This window comes from Ranitomeya imitator, chromosome 1 (assembly GCF_032444005.1).
Source record: "Ranitomeya imitator isolate aRanImi1 chromosome 1, aRanImi1.pri, whole genome shotgun sequence".
Lineage (NCBI taxonomy): Eukaryota > Metazoa > Chordata > Amphibia > Anura > Dendrobatidae > Ranitomeya > Ranitomeya imitator.
The window spans coordinates 581,839,934-581,861,905 of NC_091282.1; the positions used below are offsets into that span (position 1 = coordinate 581,839,934).

The following is a 21,972-nucleotide window of genomic DNA, read 5'->3' on the forward strand; positions in this document are numbered from 1 at the left end:
TTTGATAATACCTGCGTTTATTTGTGAAAAAAACGGAAATTTGGCGAAAATTATGAAAATTTCGCAATTTTCCAACTTTGAATTTTTATGCAATTAAATCACAGAGATATGTCACACAAAATACTTAATAAATAACATTTCCCACATGTCTACTTTACATCAGCACAATTTTGGAAACAAAATTTTTTTTTGTTAGGGAGTTATAAGGGTTAAAAGTTGACCAGCAATTTCTCATTTCTACAACACCATTTTATTTTAGGGACCACATCTCATTTGAAGTCATTTTGAGGGGTCTATATGATAGAAAATACCCAAGTGTGACACCATTCTAAAAACTACACCCCTCAAGGTGCTCAAAACCATATTCAAGAAGTTTATTAACCCTTCTGGTGCTTCACAGGAATTTTTTGAATGTTTAAATAAAAATGAACATTTAAATTTTTTTCACAAAAAATTTAATTCAGCTCCAATTTGTTTTATTTTACCAAGGGTAACAGGAGAAAATGGACCCCAAACATTGTTGTACAATTTGTCCTGAGTATGCCAATACCCCACATGTGGGGGTAAACCACTGTTTGGGCGCATGGCAGAGCTCGGAAGCGAAGGAGTGCCATTTGACTTTCAATGCAAAATTGACTGGAATTGAGATGGGACGCCATGTTTCGTTTGGAGAGCCCCTGATGTGGCTAAACATTGAAACCCCCCACAAGTGACACCATTTTGGAAAGTAGACCCCCTAAGGAACTTATCTAGAGGTGTGGTGAGCACTTTGACCCACCAAGTGCTTCACAGAAGTTTATAATGTAGAACCGTAAAAATAAAAAATCATATTTTTTCACAAAAATTATCTTTTTGCCCCCAATTTTTTATTTTCCCAAGGGTAAGAGAAGAAATTGGACCCCAAAAGTTGTTGTACAATTTGTCCTGAGTACGCTGATACCCCATATGTGGGGGTAAACCACTGTTTGGGTGGATGGGAGAGCTCGGAAGGGAAGGAGCGCCGTTTGACTTTTCAAAGCAAAATTGACAGGAGTTGAGATGGGACGCCATGTTGCGTTTGAAGAGCCACTGATGTCCCTAAACATTGAAACCCCCCACAAATGACACCATTTTGGAAAGTAGACCCCCTAAGGAACTTATCTAGAGGTGTGGTGAGCACTTTGACCCACCAAGTGCTTCACAGAAGTTTATAATGCAGAGCCGTAAAAATAAAACAAAATTTTTTTCCCACAAAAATTATTTTTTTAGCCCCCAGTTTTGTATTTTCCTGAGGGTAACAGGAGAAATTGGACCCCAAAATTTGTTGCCCAATTTGTCCTGAGTGCGATGATACACCATATGTGGGGGGAACCACTGTTTGGGCACATGGGAGGGCTCAGAAGGGAAGGAGTGCCATTTGAATGCAGACTTAGATGGAATGGTCTGCAGGTGTCACATTGCGTTTGCAGAGCCCCTAATGTACCTAAACAGTAGAAACCCCCCACAAGTGACACCATTTTGGAAAGTAGACCCCCTTAGGAACTTATCTAGATGTGTGCTGAGCGCTTTGACCCACCAAGGGCTTCACAGAAGTTTATAATGGAGAGCCGTAAAAATAAAACAAAAATTTTTTCCCACAAAAATTATTTTTTAGCCCCCAGTTTTGTATTTTCCCGAGGGTAACAGGAGAAATTCGACCCCACAATTTGTTGTCCAATTTGTCCTGAGTGCGCTGATACCCCATATGTGGGGGGGAACCACTGTTTGGGCGCATGGGAGGGCTCGGAAGGGAAGGAGCTCCATTTGGAATGAGGACTTAGATGGAATGGTCTGCAGGTGTCACATTGCATTTGCAGAGCCCCTAATGTACCTAAACAGTAGAAACCTCCCACAAGTGACACCATTTTGGAAACTAGACCCCCTAAGGAACTCATCTAGATGTGTTGTGATAGCTTTGAACCCCCAAGTGTTTCACTACAGTTTGTAACGCAGAGCCGTGAAAATTAAAAAAAAAAAATCTTTCCTCCCAAAATTATTTTTTAGCCCCCAGTTTTGTATTTTCCCGAGGGTAAGAGGAGAAATTCGACCCCAAAAGTTGTTGTCCAATTTGTCCTGAGTACGCTGATACCCCGTATGTTGGGGGAAACCACCGTTTGAGCGCATGGCAGAGCTCGGAAGGGAAGGAGCGCCATTTGGAATGCAGACTTAGATGGAATGGTCTGCAGACGTCACATTGCGTTTGCAGAACCCCTAATGTACCTAAACAGTAGAAACCCCCCACAAGTGACCCCATATTGGAAACTAGACCCCCCAGGGAACTAATCTAGATGTGTTGTGAGAACTTTGAACCCCCAAGTGTTTCACTACAGTTTATAACGCAGAGCCGTGAAAATAAAAAATCTTTTTTTTTCCCACAAAAAATATGTTTTAGCCCCGAGTTTTGTATTTTCCCAAGGGTAACAGGAGAAATTGGACCCCAAAAGTTGTTGTCCTATTTGTCCTGAGTACGCTGATACCCCATATGTTGGGGTAAACCCCTGTTTGGGCACACGGGAGAGCTCGGAAGGGAAGAAGCACTGTTTTACTTTTTCAACGCAGAATTGGCTGGAATTGAGATCGGACGCCATGTCGCGTTTGGAGAGCCCCTGATGTGCCTAAACAGTGGAAACCCCCCAATTATAACTGAAACCCTAATCAAAACACATCCCTAACCCTAATCCCAACAGTAACCCTAACCACACCTCTAACCCTGACACACCCCTAACCCTAATCCCAACCCTATTCCCAACCGTAAATGTAATCTAAACCCTAACTGTAACTTTAGCCCCAACCCAAACTGTAGCCCTAGCCCTAACCCTAGCCCTAACCCTAACCCTAGCCCTAGCCCTAACCCTAGCCCTAACCCTAGCCCTAACCCTAACCCTAACTCTAGCCCTAGCCCTAACCCTAACCCTAGCCCTAACCCTAGCCCTAACCCTAGCCCTAGCCCTAACCCTAGCCCTAACTCTAACCCTAGCCCTAATGGGAAAATGGAAATAAATACATTTTTTTTATTTTTCCCTAACTAAGGGGGTGATGAAGGGGGGTTTGATTTACTTTTATAGCGGGTTTTTTAGCGGATTTTTATGATTGGCAGCCGTCACACACTGAAAGACGCTTTTTATTGCAAAAAATATTTTTTGCGTTACCACATTTTGAGAGCTATAATTTTTCTATATTTTGGTCCACAGAGTCATGTGAGGTCTTGTTTTTTGCGGGACGAGTTGATGTTTTTATTAGTAACATTTTCGGGCACGTGACATATTTTAATCGCTTTTTATTCCGATTTTTGTGAGGCAGAATGACCAAAAACCAGCTATTCATGAATTTCTTTTGGGGGAGGCGTTTATACCGTTCCGCGTTTGGTAAAATTGATGAAGCAGTTTTATTCTTCGGGTCAGTACGATTACAGCGATACCTCATTTATATCATTTTTTTTATGTTTTGGCGCTTTTATACGATAAAAACTATTTTATAGAAAAAATAATTATTTTTGCATCACTTTATTCTCAGGACTATAACTTTTTTATTTTTTTGCTGATGATGCTGTATGGCGGCTCGTTTTTTGCGGGACAAGATGACGCTTTCAGCGGTACCATGGTTAGTTACATCTGTCTTTTTGATCGCGTGTTATTCCACTTTTTGTTCGGCGGTATGATAATAAAGCGTTGTTTTTTGCCTCGTTTTTTTTTTTTTTTTCTTACGGTGTTTACTGAAGGGGTTAACTAGTGGGCCAGTTTTATAGGTCGGGCCATTACGGACGCGGCGATACTAAATATGTGTACTTTTATTGTTTTTTTTTTTTTTTATTTAGATAAAGAAATGTATTTATGGGAATAATATTTTTTTTTTTTTCATTATTTTGGAATATTTTTTTTTATTTTGTTTACACATTTGAATTTTTTTTTTTTTACTTTTTTACTTTGTCCCAGGGGGGGACATCACAGATCAGTGATCTGACAGTGTGCACAGCACTCTGTCAGATCACTGATCTGACATGCAGCGCTGCAGCCTTCACAGTGCCTGCTCTGAGCAGGCTCTGTGAAGCCACCTCCCTCCCTGCAGGACCCGGATCCGCGGCCATCTTGGATCCGGGGCTGGAGGGAGCAGGGAGGGAGGTGAGACCCTCGCAGCAACGTGATCACATCGCGTTGCTCCGGGGGTCTGAGGGAAGCCCGCAGGGAGCCCCCTCCCTGCGCGGTGCTTCCCTGTACCGCCGGCACATCGCGATCATCTTTGATCGCGGTGTGCCGGGGGTTAATGTGCCGGGGGCGGTCCGTGACCGCTCCTGGCACATAGTGCCGGATGTCAGCTGCGATAAACAGCTGACACCCGGCCGCGATCGGCGGCGCTCCCCCCGTGAGCGCTGCCGATCGCATATGACGTACTATTGCGTCCTTGGGAAGTAAAGCCCACCCCACATGGACGCAATAGTACGTCTAATGGCAGAAAGGGGTTAATGAACATGCTGCGTTTTTTTCCTCAATGCGTTTCCGCATTGTGAATTTATTTTGGTTCAATAAAAAACTGTTGAGAAAGGTGAAGCATTTTTTTCTGATATGTAGATTACTGTTTTCTTAATATCGCCAGTATATTTCCTATACCATATACTAATGATGCTGCTCCATGGAAACTATACGTGCTACAGAAAAACTATAAAATTATTTATTGGGTGAGATATAGGTGCTGCCTTCAGACTCAAGGAAAGCAAAATTACAGATTAAGAATGTCCTCTTTGTCCTCAGGATGCCCACATGGGATTAGTATCGCAGACCTCTGAGTAGGGTTGAGCGAAACGGGTCGGCCATTTTCAGAAGTCGCCGACTTTTGGCAAAGTCGGGTTTCATGAAACCCAACCCGACCCCTGTGTGGGGTTGGCCATGAGGTCGGCGATCTTCTGAATCTGGTATCGGAATTCCGATACCGAGTTCCGATATGTTTGCAATATCGGAAATCGGTATCGGAATCCATATTTAAGTGTAAAATAAAGAATTAAAATAAAAAATATTGCTATACTCACCCTCTGACGCGCCCTGGTACTAAGCGGCAGGCGTCCTTCCTTAGAATCAGCACGTGAAAGACCTTAGATGACGTCGCGGCCTGTGATTGGTCGCGCGACCGCCCATGTGACCGCTCACGCGACCAATCAGAAGCCGCGACGTCACCGTCACCGAAGGTCCTTCAAGCGCTGATTCTTAGGAAGGAAGGCTGCCGGAAAGAAGCAGGGCGCGTCCGAGGGTGAGTATATACCTAATAGGAATATACTCACCCTCGGACGCGCCCTGCTTCTTTCCGGCAGCCTTCCTTCCTAAGAATCAGCGCTTGAAGGACCTTCGGTGACGTCGCAGCTTCTGATTGGTCGCGTGAGCGGTCACATGGGCGGTCGCGCAACCAATCACAAGCCGCGACGTCATCTAAGGTCATTCACGTGCTGATTCAAAGGAAGGAAGACTGCAGGTTAGTACCAGGGTGCGTCAGAGGTTGAGTATAGCAATATTTTTTATTTTAATTCTTTATTTTACACTTAAATATGGATCGCAGGGCCTGAAGGAGAGTTTCCTCTCCTTCAGACCCTGGGAACCATTGGAAACCCAATGCTCTGCATTGGGTTTCGTGTTTCGGCCGACCCCGACTTTTTTATAGGATCGGCCGATTTCACTCGACCCGACTTTTGAAAAAGTCGGGTTTCGTGAAACCCGACCCGATCCTATAAAAGTAAAATTCGCTCAACCCTACCTCTGAGAACTCAAGTTGTGGAGAAAAAAAACCTTATTCTTTATCAGATGGATTTAGAATAACAATAGGTCAAATATTATTGTGGAGACATTCGTGAATGAGGAAACCGTGGAATAAAACATGGCACGGTCCTTAGAAAAACACCACTTGGTACCAGTTTGACAAATATAAAGTACTCGTACTAGCAACGTTCCAAGTTCCCCTTGCAGGATGTCATGGCCACCAAAACCTTACCTTGAAGGATAATCAGTTGATGTAAACCACAAAAAAAAGGAAAAAATATTCAAATGAAGACCAGTCTTGTCAAGAGCATAAAAAGTTGGCCTGAAGGTTGTTGAATCTTGAGGAATTTGAGATTGACCTTTTATTTTGTAGAATAGATCGGGAACCTCTCACTAATAGCTAGATGAATAGCCTTCCCAACACAGGGGTGCAGCATCAGTGATCATAACAATGTGCTCCATCAATAGAAAAAATTTGCCTCTGGAAAGGTTGATATCCTAAACGCACCACAATAACTCTTACAAGTAAGGGAATCGATTTTCAACTTCTCGTGAAAATCTAAAGGACCCCAGTCGCAGACATTAAGACTTTCCTAGCTGCAGATCCTGAAAAGGTGTTTTCACCTATGGGATTGCATTTATGGAAATGGCTAGCAGCCCCAGAGCCATGATGGCTGAAGGCACCGAGACAAAGGGACAATAGTAACATAGTAACATAGTTATTAAGGTTAAAGGAAGAAGTCCATTTAGTTCAACCCATAGCCTTACCTAACATGCCCTAACATGTTGATCCAGAGGAAGGCAAAAAAAAACCCATGTGGCAAATAGTAAGCTCCACTTTGGGGAAAAAAATTCCTTCCCGACTCCTCATACGGCAGTCAGACTAGTTCCCTGGATCAATGCCCTATCAAGGAATCTAGTATATATAATTTGTAACATTATACTTTTTAAGAAAGGTATCCAATCCTCTCTTAAATTTAAGTAATGAATCACTCATTACACCATCATATGGCAGAGAGTTCCATAGTCTAACTGCTCTAACAGTAAGGAATCCGCGTCTGTTATTATGCCTAAACCTTCTTTCCTCCAGACGTAGAGGATGCCCCCTTGTCCCTGTCTTAGGTCTATCATTAAAAAGATCATCAGAAAGGTCTTTGTACTGTCTCCTCATATATTTATACATTAAAATAAGATCACCCCTTAGTCTTCGTTTTTCCAAACTAAATAGCCACAAGTGTAATAACCTATCTTGGTATTGCAAACCCCCAAGTCCTCTAATAACCTTGGTCGCTCTTCTCTGCACCCGCTCTAGTTCAGCTATGTCTTTCTTATACACCGGAGACCAGAACTGTGCACAGTATTCTAAGTGTGGTCGAACTAGTGACTTGTATAGAGGTAAAATTATGTTCTCCTCATGTGCATCTATGCCTCTTTTAATGCATCCTATTATTTTATTTGCCTTTGTAGAAGCTGCCTGACACTGGCCACTGAACATGAGTGTCATCCACCCATACTCCCAGGTCTTTTTCATTGACTGTTTTGCCCAGAGATTTAGAATTAGGCGCATAGTTATACATCTTATTACTTCTACCCAAGTGCATGACCCTATATTTATCCCCATTAAAGCTCATTTGCCATTTATCAGCCCAAGCTTCTAGTTTACATAAATCATCCTGTAATATAAAATTGTCCTCCTCTGTATTGATTACCCTGCAGAGTTTAGTGTCATCTACAAATATTTAAATTCTGCTCTGAATGCCCCCTACAGGGTCATTAATAAATATGTTAAAAAGAAGAGGGCCCAATACTGACCCCTGTGGTACCCCACTGCTAACCGTGACCCAGTCCGAGTGTGCTCCATTAATAACCACCCTTTGTCTCCTATCCCTGAGCCAGCTCTTAAGCCACTTACACATATTTTCCCCTATCCCCATTATTCTCATTTTATGTATCAACCTTTTGTGTGGCACCGTATCAAAAGCTTTTGAAAAGTCCATATACACTACGTCCACTGGGTTCCCTTGGTCCAGTCTGGAACTTACCCCTTCATAGAAGCTGATCAGATTAGTCTGACATGAACGGTCCCTAGTAAACCCGTGCTGATACTGGGTTATGAGGTTATTCCTCTTCAGATACTCCAGTATAGCATCCCTTAGAATGCCGTGCAGGATTTTACACACAGTAGAGGCTAAGCTTACTGGCCTATAATTACCGAGTTCAGTTTTTGTCCCCTTTTTGAATATTGGCACCACATTTGCTCTACGCCAGTCCTGTGGTACAGACCCTGTTATTATGGAGTCATTAAAGATTAAAATTAATGGTCAATCAACGACTGTACTTAATTCCTACAGTACTCGGGGGTGTATCACATCCGGGCTCGGAGATTTGTCAATTTTAGAGATTTTTAGACGCCAGCGTACTTCCTGCTGAGTTAAGCAGGTGACATTTAATGGGGAATTTTTATCACTAGTCATTTTGTCCGCCATGGGATTTTCTTGTGTAAATACTGATGAAAAAAGTCATTTAGCATATTGGCTTTTTCCTCATCCACCTTTTCACCCAGACTATTTTTAAGGGGGCCAACACTATCATTTTTTAGATTCTTACTATTTACGTATTTAAAGAATATTTTGAGATTATTTTTACTCTCTCTGGCAATGAGTCTCTCTGTCTCAATCTTTGCTGCCTTGATTTGCTTTTTACAGAATGTATTTGATTTTCTGTATTTATTTAATGCCTCATCACTACCTACTTCCTTTAATTCTCTAAATGCTTTCTTTTTGTCACTTATTGAGCCCCTTACAGCTCTATTTAGCCATATTGGTTTCCTTCTATTTCTAGTATGTTTATTCCCATACGGTATATACTGTGCACAGGTCCTATCCAGGATGCTAATAAACGTCTCCCATTTTCTTTGTGTATTTTTATGTCTCAGGATATCGTCCCAGTTAATTGCACCAAGATCCTCTCTCATCCTTTGGAAATTTGCCCTCCTGAAGTTTAGTGTCCTTGTAACCCCTCTACTAAACATCTTATTAAAGGATACATGAAAACTTATTATTTTGTGATCACTATTCCCCAAGTGACCCCCAACCCTTATATTTGATATGCGGTCTGGCCTGTTGCTTAATATTAGGTCTAGCAGTGCCCCCCTTCTTGTTGGGTCCTGAACCAGTTGTGAAAGGTAATTGTCTCTCATAGTTGTCAAAAACTGATTACCATTGCTGGAACTGCAGGTTTCCGTTCCTCAATAAATAGGATGTTCAACTTCTTTCTTAGGCTATGTTCACACATACACTAGTGATCAATTAGAACGGATCCAGCAGCAATCTATTGGCAAAAAAAGTTGTACAGACACCAATTTTTAGTCTGTTTTTAAATAACTAATCTCTGCAGGGATTCGTTTTGACATTGAAGTCTATGGAAAACATATCAGTAAATTAGCCAACCATTTTTCATTTATTTGTAATGGATCGGTTTTTTGCTTACTGGTTCCAGTAAGCAAAAAAACTGATGTGACACTGGATCCAGTAAGCAAAAAACTAACCTGTTACGAATAAAAGAAATATGGATGGCTAATTAACCAATTTGTCTTCCATAGGCTTCAAGGTTTAATAAAACAGATCCGGCATACATCGGTTATTTAAAAACGGACTAAAAAATAGTGTCTGTATAACTTTTTTTTGCCAACAGATTGTTTCTGGATCTGTTCTAACTGATCACTACTGAACATGTAAACATAACCTTACTCAGGCTTCCCCCTATTAAAAAGGTCAGATTTTATATTACTAAATTAGTAGGAAAATGTTTTACTTTTTCACATTATAAATAATTGCAAGAACAGTAATCTTTAACATGAACACATTGCAACTTACTTTTTGTGTGTGTACATTTAGAACAGCGGAGGCAGATGAACTACTGCTCTCTTCTGTGGGATAGAAAATACAGAAATTTTAGATAAATTCAAGTTAGCAAAGAGTTTTAGAAAAAAAAATTCTTAATACCGGTCTGAAGTGTCAATACACTAAAGGAAATTTTACAGAGAAGTTGGGACTATAACATCACAAAATGAAAATCGGACCTCACAGGTAAGAAGAGACCTATGCTGAAAATATATTAAAATAATACATTCTGGGGTGGCGTGGCCAGCAGCCAAAGGAGCAAGACGTGCTTCCCTGGGCTCCCTAAGCTGCAGGGGTAATCCGCCCATTTTTCTGGACATTGGAGACCCATCCAAGCAATAAAAGGGTAGCAGTATATAGCCCCTGGACCACGGGAGCAATATCTGGCCGCGGAGGTGAAAGGAGCGTTCCGGAATTACGGCGCAAGCTTGAGGCCTCCTGTCGGGCCTGAGGCCTGAGTGACGCCGGTGTAGCCCATCTCCAGCCAGGAGGCCCTCGGCGCCTCCCTACTCTAGTGGGACAGTCCGGACTATGCCTTGCAGGAAAGCCCGCCCACCCCTGCCATCCCGGAGCTGAGGGGCCCCTGTTGCCGAGGTCTGGACGCCGCCGGGGGAGGGCAGAGACCTCCGCACGGAGAGTTGCGGCGGGCACTGTGAGCCCACACCTCGTCCGGCCTCCTCCCGCACCATAGAAGTGGCGGCGTGAACCCCGGCTCGCGCCGCTGGAGAGATACACCGGCGGTGCTTACCTGCACGCCGGCCGTTCCGGAGCCGCTGCTGCGCTGTGCTGCCCGCTCATCCCTGGACCCTCTTCCGACACCTGGGCCCTGCGGTGGTAGCTGCGGCCGCTAGTAGGCGTGTGCCCCGCGCTGGCAGCAGACTGCCTGAGAGACGTGCGGAGGACGCGCCGCCATTAATTGCGGTCCCACAGATGCGGCGCGCCGGACTCCTGGGGCTGCTGGACAGAAGACCCCCCGGCACCTAACAGCAGAGGTGAGAGACCACTTTGTGCTATATCCCCCCCACCTGAGCTACCTGTGAAGGGACTGGGCCTTGGACGCTGGGGAGTCGCCATCCCCCTCGGCTGGGTGCACACAGGCCGTGAGGGGCTGGCGCCTTTGCGGTTTTGCGGTTCCCGCAAAAAACTCTTCACTTCGCCAGCCTTCTGACTTGTCAATCTCAGTCTTCTTCTCCACTGGCATAATCATACCTTAGACTATATTTTAACGCAACACCTGCCTAACTAGACTCAGTCTACAAAATACCCTAAAACTGTTGCAATGTTCTAACCTATCCCTCGCACATCTGCTAGGGGATACTGCACAATATGCCCCGTCTTAGACCTCAGTTCTTTTAATACAGAATAAATATCACGGGGATCTACTTCTATCCATATTCTAATCGCCCTCATGCCTAAAGCGCGTAGAACCAATTCAAAACAATCTAGCAACAGGTTTGCTGCATTAAAAGACCTGGATGCCGACATGTCTTCCGGTCCATTTTCTCAGTTGGAGTCCTCCAACTCTTCCATACCTGACGGAGCAGACTCTGAGATGATTCCGGCCTCTACAACCAAAACCCCAAACACCCCTACCCCGGACCAAACGGCTCTACTGTTGCAGTTCCAATCTATCTTACATTCTGAATTGCTCAAGATGTCAGACAAGTTGACTAAGGACTTAACCAAAGAGATCAAGGTCAGAGGTACAGGAACCAAGTTCTATGAAGACAAAATGGACTCGACCCTTGCAAACCTTGCAACTCACGAAAAAGATATTGAGATGCTACAGGGCGAGATCCACACCCTCAACAGTAAGTTAGAGGACTTTGAAAACCGAGCCCGTAGGAGCAATATTAGGATCAGAGGTATACCAGAAACGGTCACCGACCTCCAATCCACCGCAACAGCCCTGTGTCAAGAACTTCTACCAGGGATCTCCATTGAGCGCCTAGAAATGGACCGCATCCATAGAGCCTTGAGCATACGCAAGTCAGAGGGCCCACCGAGAGAGATCATCCTTAAAATGCACTTTTACAAAACAAAGGAACAGCTCCTGCAAGCGGCAAGAAAATCCGCACCGCTAACATTCCAAGGCCACTCATACGAGCTGTTCTCAGACCTGGCCCCCACTACTATCGCCAAACGACGACCTATGAAGCCATACCTGGAGATTCTGCGATCCAATAACATCAAATATCGTTGGGGATTCCTCTTTAAACTGATATTCTCTCACCTTGATATGATCCACACAATTCTCTCCCCCGAAGGAGCGAGCCGTTGCTTAGCTAAATTACAGCTCATGGATCCCTCTTCATCTCCCCCGCTTGCTTCCTCTCAGCCTCGGCCTGAGAGCTGCCGATCTCGTCCGCAAGCTCCGCCTGACCCCCCCGTGATGAGCTGTACAACAGCTGGCTTTATTCTGGGCCTCTGATACCCTACAGGCTATCCTGTCAGACATTCTTACAGTTTTAGGATAACATGGTTATGTATGTTTTCTCAGTTTATTTTCATAGATGTTCCTGAACTGCGCAACTCCAACATTCCCTCACTGGAAACTACTGGGCCTTTCGTTTCAACTGAAACACTGGACTGGATTGAATTTACCTCCTGACCTGATCTTCACTACAGACAAGTGAATATGTTCAATCCATAAGTTAATATAGTGTTGTTTCCTTTTTCTTTACCTATCGACTGTCATGTTCTAGCGACAGGTTACATATATTCTACTCTACCGCAATGTTTTAAATGTAATATAAAGTCACATAACGGCCTCAGTTAGTTATATTATTAGGCATAGTTGTTATTTTTTGTAATCCGATCTATGCCTTCCATTTATTAGCCGCTACAATAGGTTGATAGGATAGATCATCATTGAATACCCCCAAGATAGCCGAATCAGACCCCAGGTTCGACTTTATCATCCACTTAAGTATATTCCCGTATTCCGTTACGATCGCATAATATTTTTTTTACGCTGCCCCTAGCAGACCTCTACGACCCCACAGTGTCCTCGCACACTGTTGCTCAGCACATAGTGCTTAGCCAACATTACAGTTTCCCCTTCCCCCTTAACAAGCTTTCTCACCCCACCCAAACCACAGACACCTTCCAATCTACCCCATCCCCCAACCTACCTGCCCGGGCTTATACTACCTACTTAGTTCATTCTGCAATACGTCCTCCACTCCTACTGCTAAACCGCAATTAATTATTATCACAAGCAAACCTCACAACCTCCTAAAATGCCACTCACAATCTTATCGCACAATGTGAGGGGACTCAACTCCCCACAGAAACGCACCAAGGCCTTCCGCTACTATAGATCCCAACAGGCAGATATGGCATGTCTCCAAGAGACGCACTTTTCAACTAAATCCTGTCCTAGATTTTTGTCCGCTTCTTACCCGCTCTTCTACTCCGCAAACGCCCCAAACAAAACTAAAGGTGTAGCTATCTGTTTTAAGAAATCTTACCACATCACCACACATAATCCCACCCCCCACCCCATTACCACACATAATCCCGCCCCCCACATCACCACACATAATCCCACCCCCGCCCCATTACCACACATAATCCGCCCCCTCACCACACATAATCCCGCCCCCTACCACATCACCACACATAATCCCACCCCCTACCACATCACCACACATAATCCCGCCCCCCACCACATCACCACACATAATCCCGCCCCACCACATTACCACAGATAATCCCACCACCCACATTACCACACGAGGCTCCGTCCCCACACATTACCACAACACACAATCCCGCCCCCCCACATCACCACCCATAATCCCACCCCCCACATCACCACACATAATCCCGCCCCCCCAACACATCACCACACATAATCCCGCCCCCCACCACCACAAATAATCCTGCCCCCACATCACCACACATAACCTCGCCCACCACATCACCATACATAATCCCGCCCCCACCACATCACCACACATAATCCCGCCCCCACCACACATAATCCCGCCCCCAACACATCACCACACATAATCCCGCCCCCCAACACATCACCACACATAATCCCGCCCCACCACATCACCACACATAATCCCGCCCCCCCACCACATTACCACAGATAATCCCACCACCCACATTACCACACGAGGCTCCGTCCCCACACATTACCACAACACACAATCCCGCCCCCCCACATCACCACACATAATCCTGCCCCCCCAACACATCACCACACATAATCCCACCCCATTACCACACATAATCCCGCCCCCCCACCACATCACCACACATAATCCCACTCACTACCACATCACCACATAATCCCGCCCATCACCACACATAATCCCGCCCCCCACCACATTACTACAGATAATCCCACCACCCACATTACCACACGAGGCTCCGTCCCCACACATTACCACAACACACAATCCCGCCCCCCCACATCACCACCCATAATCCCACCAGCCCACCACATCACCACACATAATCCTGCCCCCCCAACACATCACCACACATAATCCTACCCCCACCCCATTACCACACATCACCACACATAATCCCACCCCATTACCACATAATCCCGCCCCCACCACATTACACACATAATCCCGCTCACTACCACATCACCACACATAATCCCGCCCATCACCACACATAATCCCGCCCCCCACCACATTACCACAGATAATCCCACCACCCACATTACCACACGAGGCTCCGTCCCCACACATTACCACAACACACAATCCCGCCCCCCCACATCACCACCTATAATCCCGCCCGCCCACCACATCACCACACATAATGCTGCCCCCCCAACACATCACCACACATAATCCTATCCCCACCCCATTACCACACATAATCCCACCCAACACATCACCACACATAATCCCACCCCATTACCACATAATCCCGCCCCCACCACATTACCACACATAATCCCGCCCCTACTACATCGCCACACATAATCCCACCCCCCACCACATCACCACACACAATCCCGCCCCCCACCACATCACTACAGATAATCCCACCCCCCATCACATTACCACACATAATGCCCCCCACATTACCACACAAGGCTTCGGCCCCACACATTACCACACAAGGCTCCGTCCCCACACATTACCACATGAGGCTCCGTCCCCCCATATTACCACACGAGGCTCCATCCCCACACATTACCACACGAGGCTCCGTCCTCACACATTTACCACACGAGGCTCTGTACCCACACATTACCACACGAGGCTATTGAATGTTGTCTTTACTTTAGTTTAATCACCAGCAGATAGATAGCAATGAGCGTGTCGAGCGTTAGCTGGCTGGAAACAGCTAGTAAATACATAAAGTAAGACAATATCAGAAAATATAAATTGTCACAAGATGCAAAATAAATCGGAAACAGTTGCTATACAGTGGTGATGATCATTAGAACTGGTGAAATATAATTCAAAAACCGAAGAGATCTATCCATGAGTGCTCCGTGGACGGTAGAAGCTCCAGTGAGTATGCCAACCGTGCTGTATGACATAAGTATAAAGGAAATACAAAAGTGATATATTTGACTAATCGAAATCCACAACATATTAGAGTCCTGATAGCACTGAATGGTGAAGGATATGTAATTGGATATCCATGACCTAGAATGAACACGGTGTAGAATATATAAAGAGTCTTTTGATAGAAGTATCAGGAGCCAAAAGACTCTTTATATATTCTACACCGTGTTCACCGTGTCTGATGAAGGTCCTTTGCCGGACCGAAAACGTTTATTCGTTAATTTTGTCTGGATGCATCAATAATAAAAAGAAGCAAAATAATTTTCCTCACTACTGAGTGCCAAGTTTTTTCTATTACTGTTCTATGGGTTGGAGACCCTACTTGAGCACCTACTGGTCTCTCTCTGTATTTGGATTTGAGGGGGAGATGAACCACTAGGTTTATTGAGACATATAAATGAAATGCTTTCACTAACTGCAACGCTACTGATAGATCTATGGTATTTGAATGATTTCATTGAGTTTTCGCTGCTGGGTCTGATTTACAATATTGTGCCTATGTGGACTGCACACAAGTCTCTATAGGATTTGTCTTTAGAACACATTCTTCTGGTCGTGAATACAGGCACTTGAGTGGAGAAACAGATACCTAGAAATCGGCCTATACGGACTGGTGGGTGTGAAGTGATATATTTCTTGTCTGTCTTTTGCACGTGCACTTTTTAATAGTTTTAATATTTGAAATAAAGTATATTAGTTTTATTTATATCTAGAATTTATACTCCAATACTCTAGTCTTTACTTGCCTCTGATTGGCCTGCAGCATTGTGGCACAAGTACCTGATGGGTCTGTGCGCCACAATACACTTCAACTGGAGGAGTATTTCAGTATCGTGAAATAAGGTTTAAGTAGCCATTTAGGGATATGTAACTTTTATTCATGTGTTGTGTTGCTGTAAGCCCTGGAAAATGTATTGTCACGCACCAGCTAGTCAAGCATATTTAAATGTCAAATGAAAATTCATCCCTTCCCCCGTCCATAATCCAGCACATCCATCTGTACGGGAATCAGTGATTGAGTGCAGTCGGACTGCCATATTTGCCCGAGGACAGCATCGCAATCATCGGACTGGCCCTCTGCTTTCCTGACAGGATTATGACAGCATGTATTTCTATGCAGTTGTCATGTTCAGGGGTGGGGAGCAGATTACAATGATATCCTCGGGCAGGCGGCAGTCTGACTGAATCAATGACACAGGCAAAGGGGTGAGCAGGATTATGGGAGGGAAAGGGGTGAAAATTCATTTGGCATTAACACAATTTTGACAAGCAGTCGTGTGACAAATTTTCAGGGGCTTACAGCAACAAAATAGGGGAATGTACATCAATAAAGCTTACATTTCATGAAAGGCCTGCCCAAGTATTATTTCAGGATACTATTACTGTTTCAGGATACTGTTACTTTTAGGTAATAAAATATAAAGCAGTTATACATGTTTGGCATTGCTGTGGCTGTAATGACCATTATGGAGCACTCTATTTATCCCGCCCACTTAACACTGTAAAAAAATAAATCCAGATTATGGTTTTTAGGCACATGGCCTCTTAAAAATTTGAAGAAATATGAAAAGAAAAAAATAGCCAACAAAAAACACACATGTACCCAAAAATTTAATCAGTAAAAACTACAGTTTATCCTTCATTAACCCCTTTACCCCCAAGGGTGGTTTGCACGTTATGGGCCAATTTTTACAATTCTGACCACTGTCCCTTTATGAGGTTATAACTCTGGAACGCTTCAACGGATACCGGTAATTCTGACATTGTTTTCTCAAGACATATTGTACTTCATGATAGTGGTAAAATTTATTTAACATTACCTGTGTTTATTTGTGAAAAAAATGGAAATTTGGCGAAAATTTTGAAAATTTCGCAATTTTCCAACTTTGAATTTTTATGCAATTAAATCACAGAGATATGCAACACAAAATACTTAATAAGTAACATTTCCCACATGTCTCCTTTACATCAGCACAATTTTGGAAGCAAAATTTTTTTTTGCTAGGGAGTTATAAGGGTTAAAAGTTGACCAGCAATTTCTCATTTTTACACCATTTTATTTTAGGGACCACATCTCATTTGAAGTCATTTTGAGGGGTCTATATGATAGAAAATACCCAAGTGTGACACCATTCTAAAAACTGCACCCCTCAAGGTTCTCAAAACCACATTCAAGAAGTTTATTAACCCTTCAGGTGTTTCACAGGAATTTTTGGAATGTTTAAATAAAAATGAACATTTAACTTTTTTTCACAAAAAATTTACTTCAGCTCCAATTTGTTTTATTTTACCAAGGGTTACAGGAGAAAATGGACCCCAAACGTTGTTATACAATTTGTCCTGAGTACGCCGATACCCCATAAGTGGAGGTAAACCACTGTTTGGGCGCATGACAGAGCTTGGAAGCGAAGGAGCGCCATTTGACTTTTCAATGCAAAATTGACAGGAATTGAGATGGGACGCCATGTTGCGTTTGGAGAGCCACTGATGTGCCTAAACATTGAAACCCCCCACAAGTGACACCATTTTGGAAAGTAGACCCCCTAAGGAACTTATCTAGATGTGTGGTGAGCACTGTGACCCACCAAGAGCTTCACATAAGTTTATAATGCAGAGCCGTAAAAATAAAACAAACATTTTTTCCCACAAAAATTATTTTTTAGCCACCAGTTTTGTATTTTCCTGAGGGTAACAGGAGAAATTGGACCCCAAAAGTTGTTGTGCAATTTGTCCTGAGTGCGCTGATACCCCATATGTCGGGGGGAACCACCGTTTGGGCGCATGGGAGGGCTCGGAAGGGAAGGAGCGCCATTTGGAATGCAGACTTAGATGGAATGGTCTGCAGGCGTCACATTGCATTTGCAGAGCCCCTAATGTACCTAAACCGTAGAAACCCCCCACAAGTGACCCCATATTGGAAACTAGACCCCCCAAGGAACTTATCTAGATGTGTTGTGAGAACTTTGAGCCCCCAAGTGTTTCACTACAGTTTATAACGCAGAGCCGTGAAAATAAAAAATCTTTTTTTTCCCACAAAAATTATTTTTTAGCCCCCAGTTTTGTATTTTCCCAAGGGTAACAGGAGAAATTGGACCCCAAAAGTTGTTGTCCAACTTGTCCTGAGTAAGATGATACCCTATATGTTGGGGTAAACTCCTGTTTTGGCACACGGGAGAGCTCGGAAGGGAAGGAGCACTGTTTTACTTTTTCAACGCAGAAGAGGCTGGAATAGAGATCGGACGCCATGTCGCGTTTTGAGAGCCCCTGATGTGCCTAAACAGTGGAAACCCCCCAATTATAACTGAAACCCTAATCAAAACACACCCCTAACCCTAATTCAAATGGTAACCCTAACCACACCTCTAACCCAGACACACCCCTAACCCTAATCCCAACCCTATTCCCAACCGTAAATGTAATCCAAACCCTAACCCTAATTTTAGCCCCAACACTAACTGTAGCCTTAACCCTAACTGTAGCCTTAACCCTAGCCCTAACCCTAGCCCCAACCCTAACCCTAGCCCTAACCCTAGCCCCAACCCTAACCCTAGCCCTAATCCTAATGGGAAAATGGAAATAAATACATTTTTTTAATTTTTTCCCTAACTAAGGGGGTGATGAAGGGGGCATTGATTTACTTTTATAGCGTTTTTTTTAGCAGATTTTTATGATTGGCAGCCGTTACACACTGAAAGACGCTTTTTATTGCAAAAAATATTTTTTGCGTTACCACATTTTGAGAGCTATAATTTTTCCATATTTGAGCCACAGAGTCATGTGAGGTCTTGTTTTTTGCGGGACAAGTTGACGTTTTTATTGGTAACATTTTTGCGCACGTGACATTTTTTGATCACTTTTTATTCCGATTTTTGTGAGGCAGAATGACCAAAAGCCAGCTATTCATGAATTTCTTTTGGGGGAGGCGTTAATACCGTTCCGCCTTTGGTAAAATTGATAAAGCAGTTTTATTCTTCGGGTCAGTACGATTACAGCGATACCTCATTTATATCATTTTTTTATCTTTTGGTGCTTTTATACGATAAAAACTATTTTATAAAAATAATAATTATTTTTGCATCGCTTTATTCTCAGGAATATAACTTTTTTATTTTTTTGCTGATGATGCTGTATGGCGGCTCATTTTTTGCGGGACAAGATGACGCTTTCTGCGGTACCATGGTTATTTATATCCGTCTTTTTGATCGCGTGTTATTCCACTTTTTGTTCAGCGGTATGATAATAAAGCGTTGTTTTTTGCCTCTTTTTTTTTTTCTTACTGTTTACTGAAGGGGTTAACTAGTGGGCCAGTTTTATAGGTTGGGTCGTTATGGACGCGGCGATACTAAATGTGTACTTTTATTTTTGTTTTTTTATTTGGATGATGAAATGTATTTATGGGAATAATATTTTTTTTTTTTTTTCATTATTTAGGTTTTTTTTATTTTTTTTACACATTTGGAAAAAATTTTTTAAACTTTTTTACTTTGTCCCGGGGGGGATATCAAAGATCGGTGATCTGACAGTTTGCACAGCACTCTGTCAGATCACCGATCTGTCTGAGAGCAGTGCAGCATTACCAAGTGCCTGCTCTGAGCAGGCACTTGGTAAGCCACCTCCCTCCCTGCAGGACCCGGATGCCGCGGCCATTTTGGATCCATTTGTATTTTCCCAAGGGTAACAGGAGAAATTGGACCCCAAAAGTTGTTGTCCAATTTGTCCAGAGTACGCTGATACCCTATATGTTGGGGTAAACTCCTGTTTGGGCACACGGGAGAGCTCGGAAGGGAAGGAGCACTGTTTTACTTTTTCAACGCAGAATTGGCTGGAATTGAGATCGGACGCCATGTCGCGTTTGGAGAGCCCCTGATGTGCCTAAACAGTGGAATCCCCCAATTATAACTGAAACCCTAATCAAAACACACCCCTAACCCTAATCTCAACCGTAAATGTAATCCAAACCCTAACCCTAACTTTAGCCCCAATCCTAATTGTAGCCTTAACCCTAACTGTAGCCTTAACCCTAACTGTAGCCTTAACCATAGCCCTAACCCTAGCCCTAATCCTAACCATAACCCTAGCCCCAATCCTAACCCTAGCCCTAACCCTGTTATGATCCGGTAACCTTGGAGTAGGTGGTAACTGTACTGACCGCAAATCCTGATCTAACACCGCAACTAGAAGTAGCCGTGGGGTGTGCCTAACAAACCCTAGACACCTCGTCACAGCCGGAGGACTAAATACCCCTATAGATGGAAATAGGAATATTACCTTGCCTCAGAGCAGAACCCCAAAGGATAGGCAGCCCCCCACAAATATTGACTGTGAGTAGGAGAGGAAAGACACACACAGGCAGAAAACAGGATTTAGCAAAAGAGGCCACTCTAGCTAAAATAGGAAAGGATAGGACAGAATACTGTGCAGTCAGTATTAAGACCCTTCCAAAAATATCCACAGCAGATTATACAAAAAATTCCTCCATCTAACTAAAGACGTGGAACGTATAACTGCAACTCCAGAGAATCCTACACACAGAGCAGAAATACAATCAAAAATCCAGCACACAGCATGTGTGCCATAGAAAAAAAACAGACACTTATCTTTGCTGAATTGGCAGCTAAGCAGGAGAAACCAGACAGAGGTCCAACACCTCCCAATAACCATTGACAACTGGCAAGGACTAAAGAATCCTGGAAACCTAAATACCTAAATACAGAATTGCAATCAGCAGATACACCTGACCAGGACTGCAGCCCAGGGACAACTGCATTACCACCTACAACCACCGGAGGGAGCCCAAAAGCAGAATTCACAACAGTACCCCCCCCCCTTGAGGAGGGGTCACCGAACCCTCACCAGAGCCCCCAGGCCGATCAGGACGAGCCAGATGAAAGGCACGAACCAAATCAGCGGCATGGACATCAGAGGCAAAAACCCAAGAATTATCCTCCTGGCCATAACCCTTCCATTTGACAAGGTACTGAAGCCTCCGCCTCGAAAAACGGGAATCCAAAATCTTCAACAACATATTCCAACTCCCCATCAACCAACACAGGGGCCGGAGGATCAACAGAGGGAACAACGGGCTCCACATATTTCCTCAATAAAGATCTATGGAAGACATTATGGATCGCAAAAGAGGCCGGAAGCGCCAGTCGAAAAGACACCGGATTAATAATCTCAGAAATCCTGTATGGACCAATAAACCGAGGCTTAAACTTAGGAGAAGAAACCTTCATAGGAACATGACGGGAAGACAACCAGACCAGATTCCCAACCCGAAGCCGGGAACCAACACACCGACGACGGTTAGCAAAACGTTGAGCCTCCTCCTGAGACAACACCAAATTGTCCACCACATGAGCCCAAGTCTGCTGCAACCTGTCAACCACAGAATCCACACCAGGACAGTCAGAAGGCTCAACCTGCCCAGAAGAAAAACGAGGATGAAAACCAAAATTACAAAAGAAAGGCGAAACCAAAGTAGCCGAACTAGCCCGATTATTAAGGGCAAACTCGGCCAATGGCAAGAAAGCCACCCAATCATCCTGATCAGCAGACACAAAGCATCTCAAATAAGTCTCCAAAGTCTGATTAGTTCGCTCGGTCTGGCCATTTGTCTGAGGATGAAACGCAGAAGAAAAAGACAAATCAATGCCCAGCCTAGCACAAAAGGCCCGCCAAAACCTAGAAACAAACTGGGAACCTCTGTCGGACACAATATTCTCCGGAATACCATGCAAACAAACCACATGCTGAAAAAAC

At 44.0% G+C, this 21,972-nt stretch overlaps 1 protein-coding gene across 1 annotated transcript in view; it reads right to left on the minus strand.

Annotated features, from left to right (window-relative positions):
* Positions 1-21,972, minus strand: part of HMG20B (high mobility group 20B) — a 740,474-nt gene that overhangs the window by 205,702 nt on the left and 512,800 nt on the right. Inside the window, exon 6 of the mRNA XM_069767875.1 lies at positions 9,632-9,684. Coding sequence (XP_069623976.1) covers positions 9,632-9,684 — 53 coding nt within the window. The remainder of the gene's footprint in view (positions 1-9,631; positions 9,685-21,972) is intronic.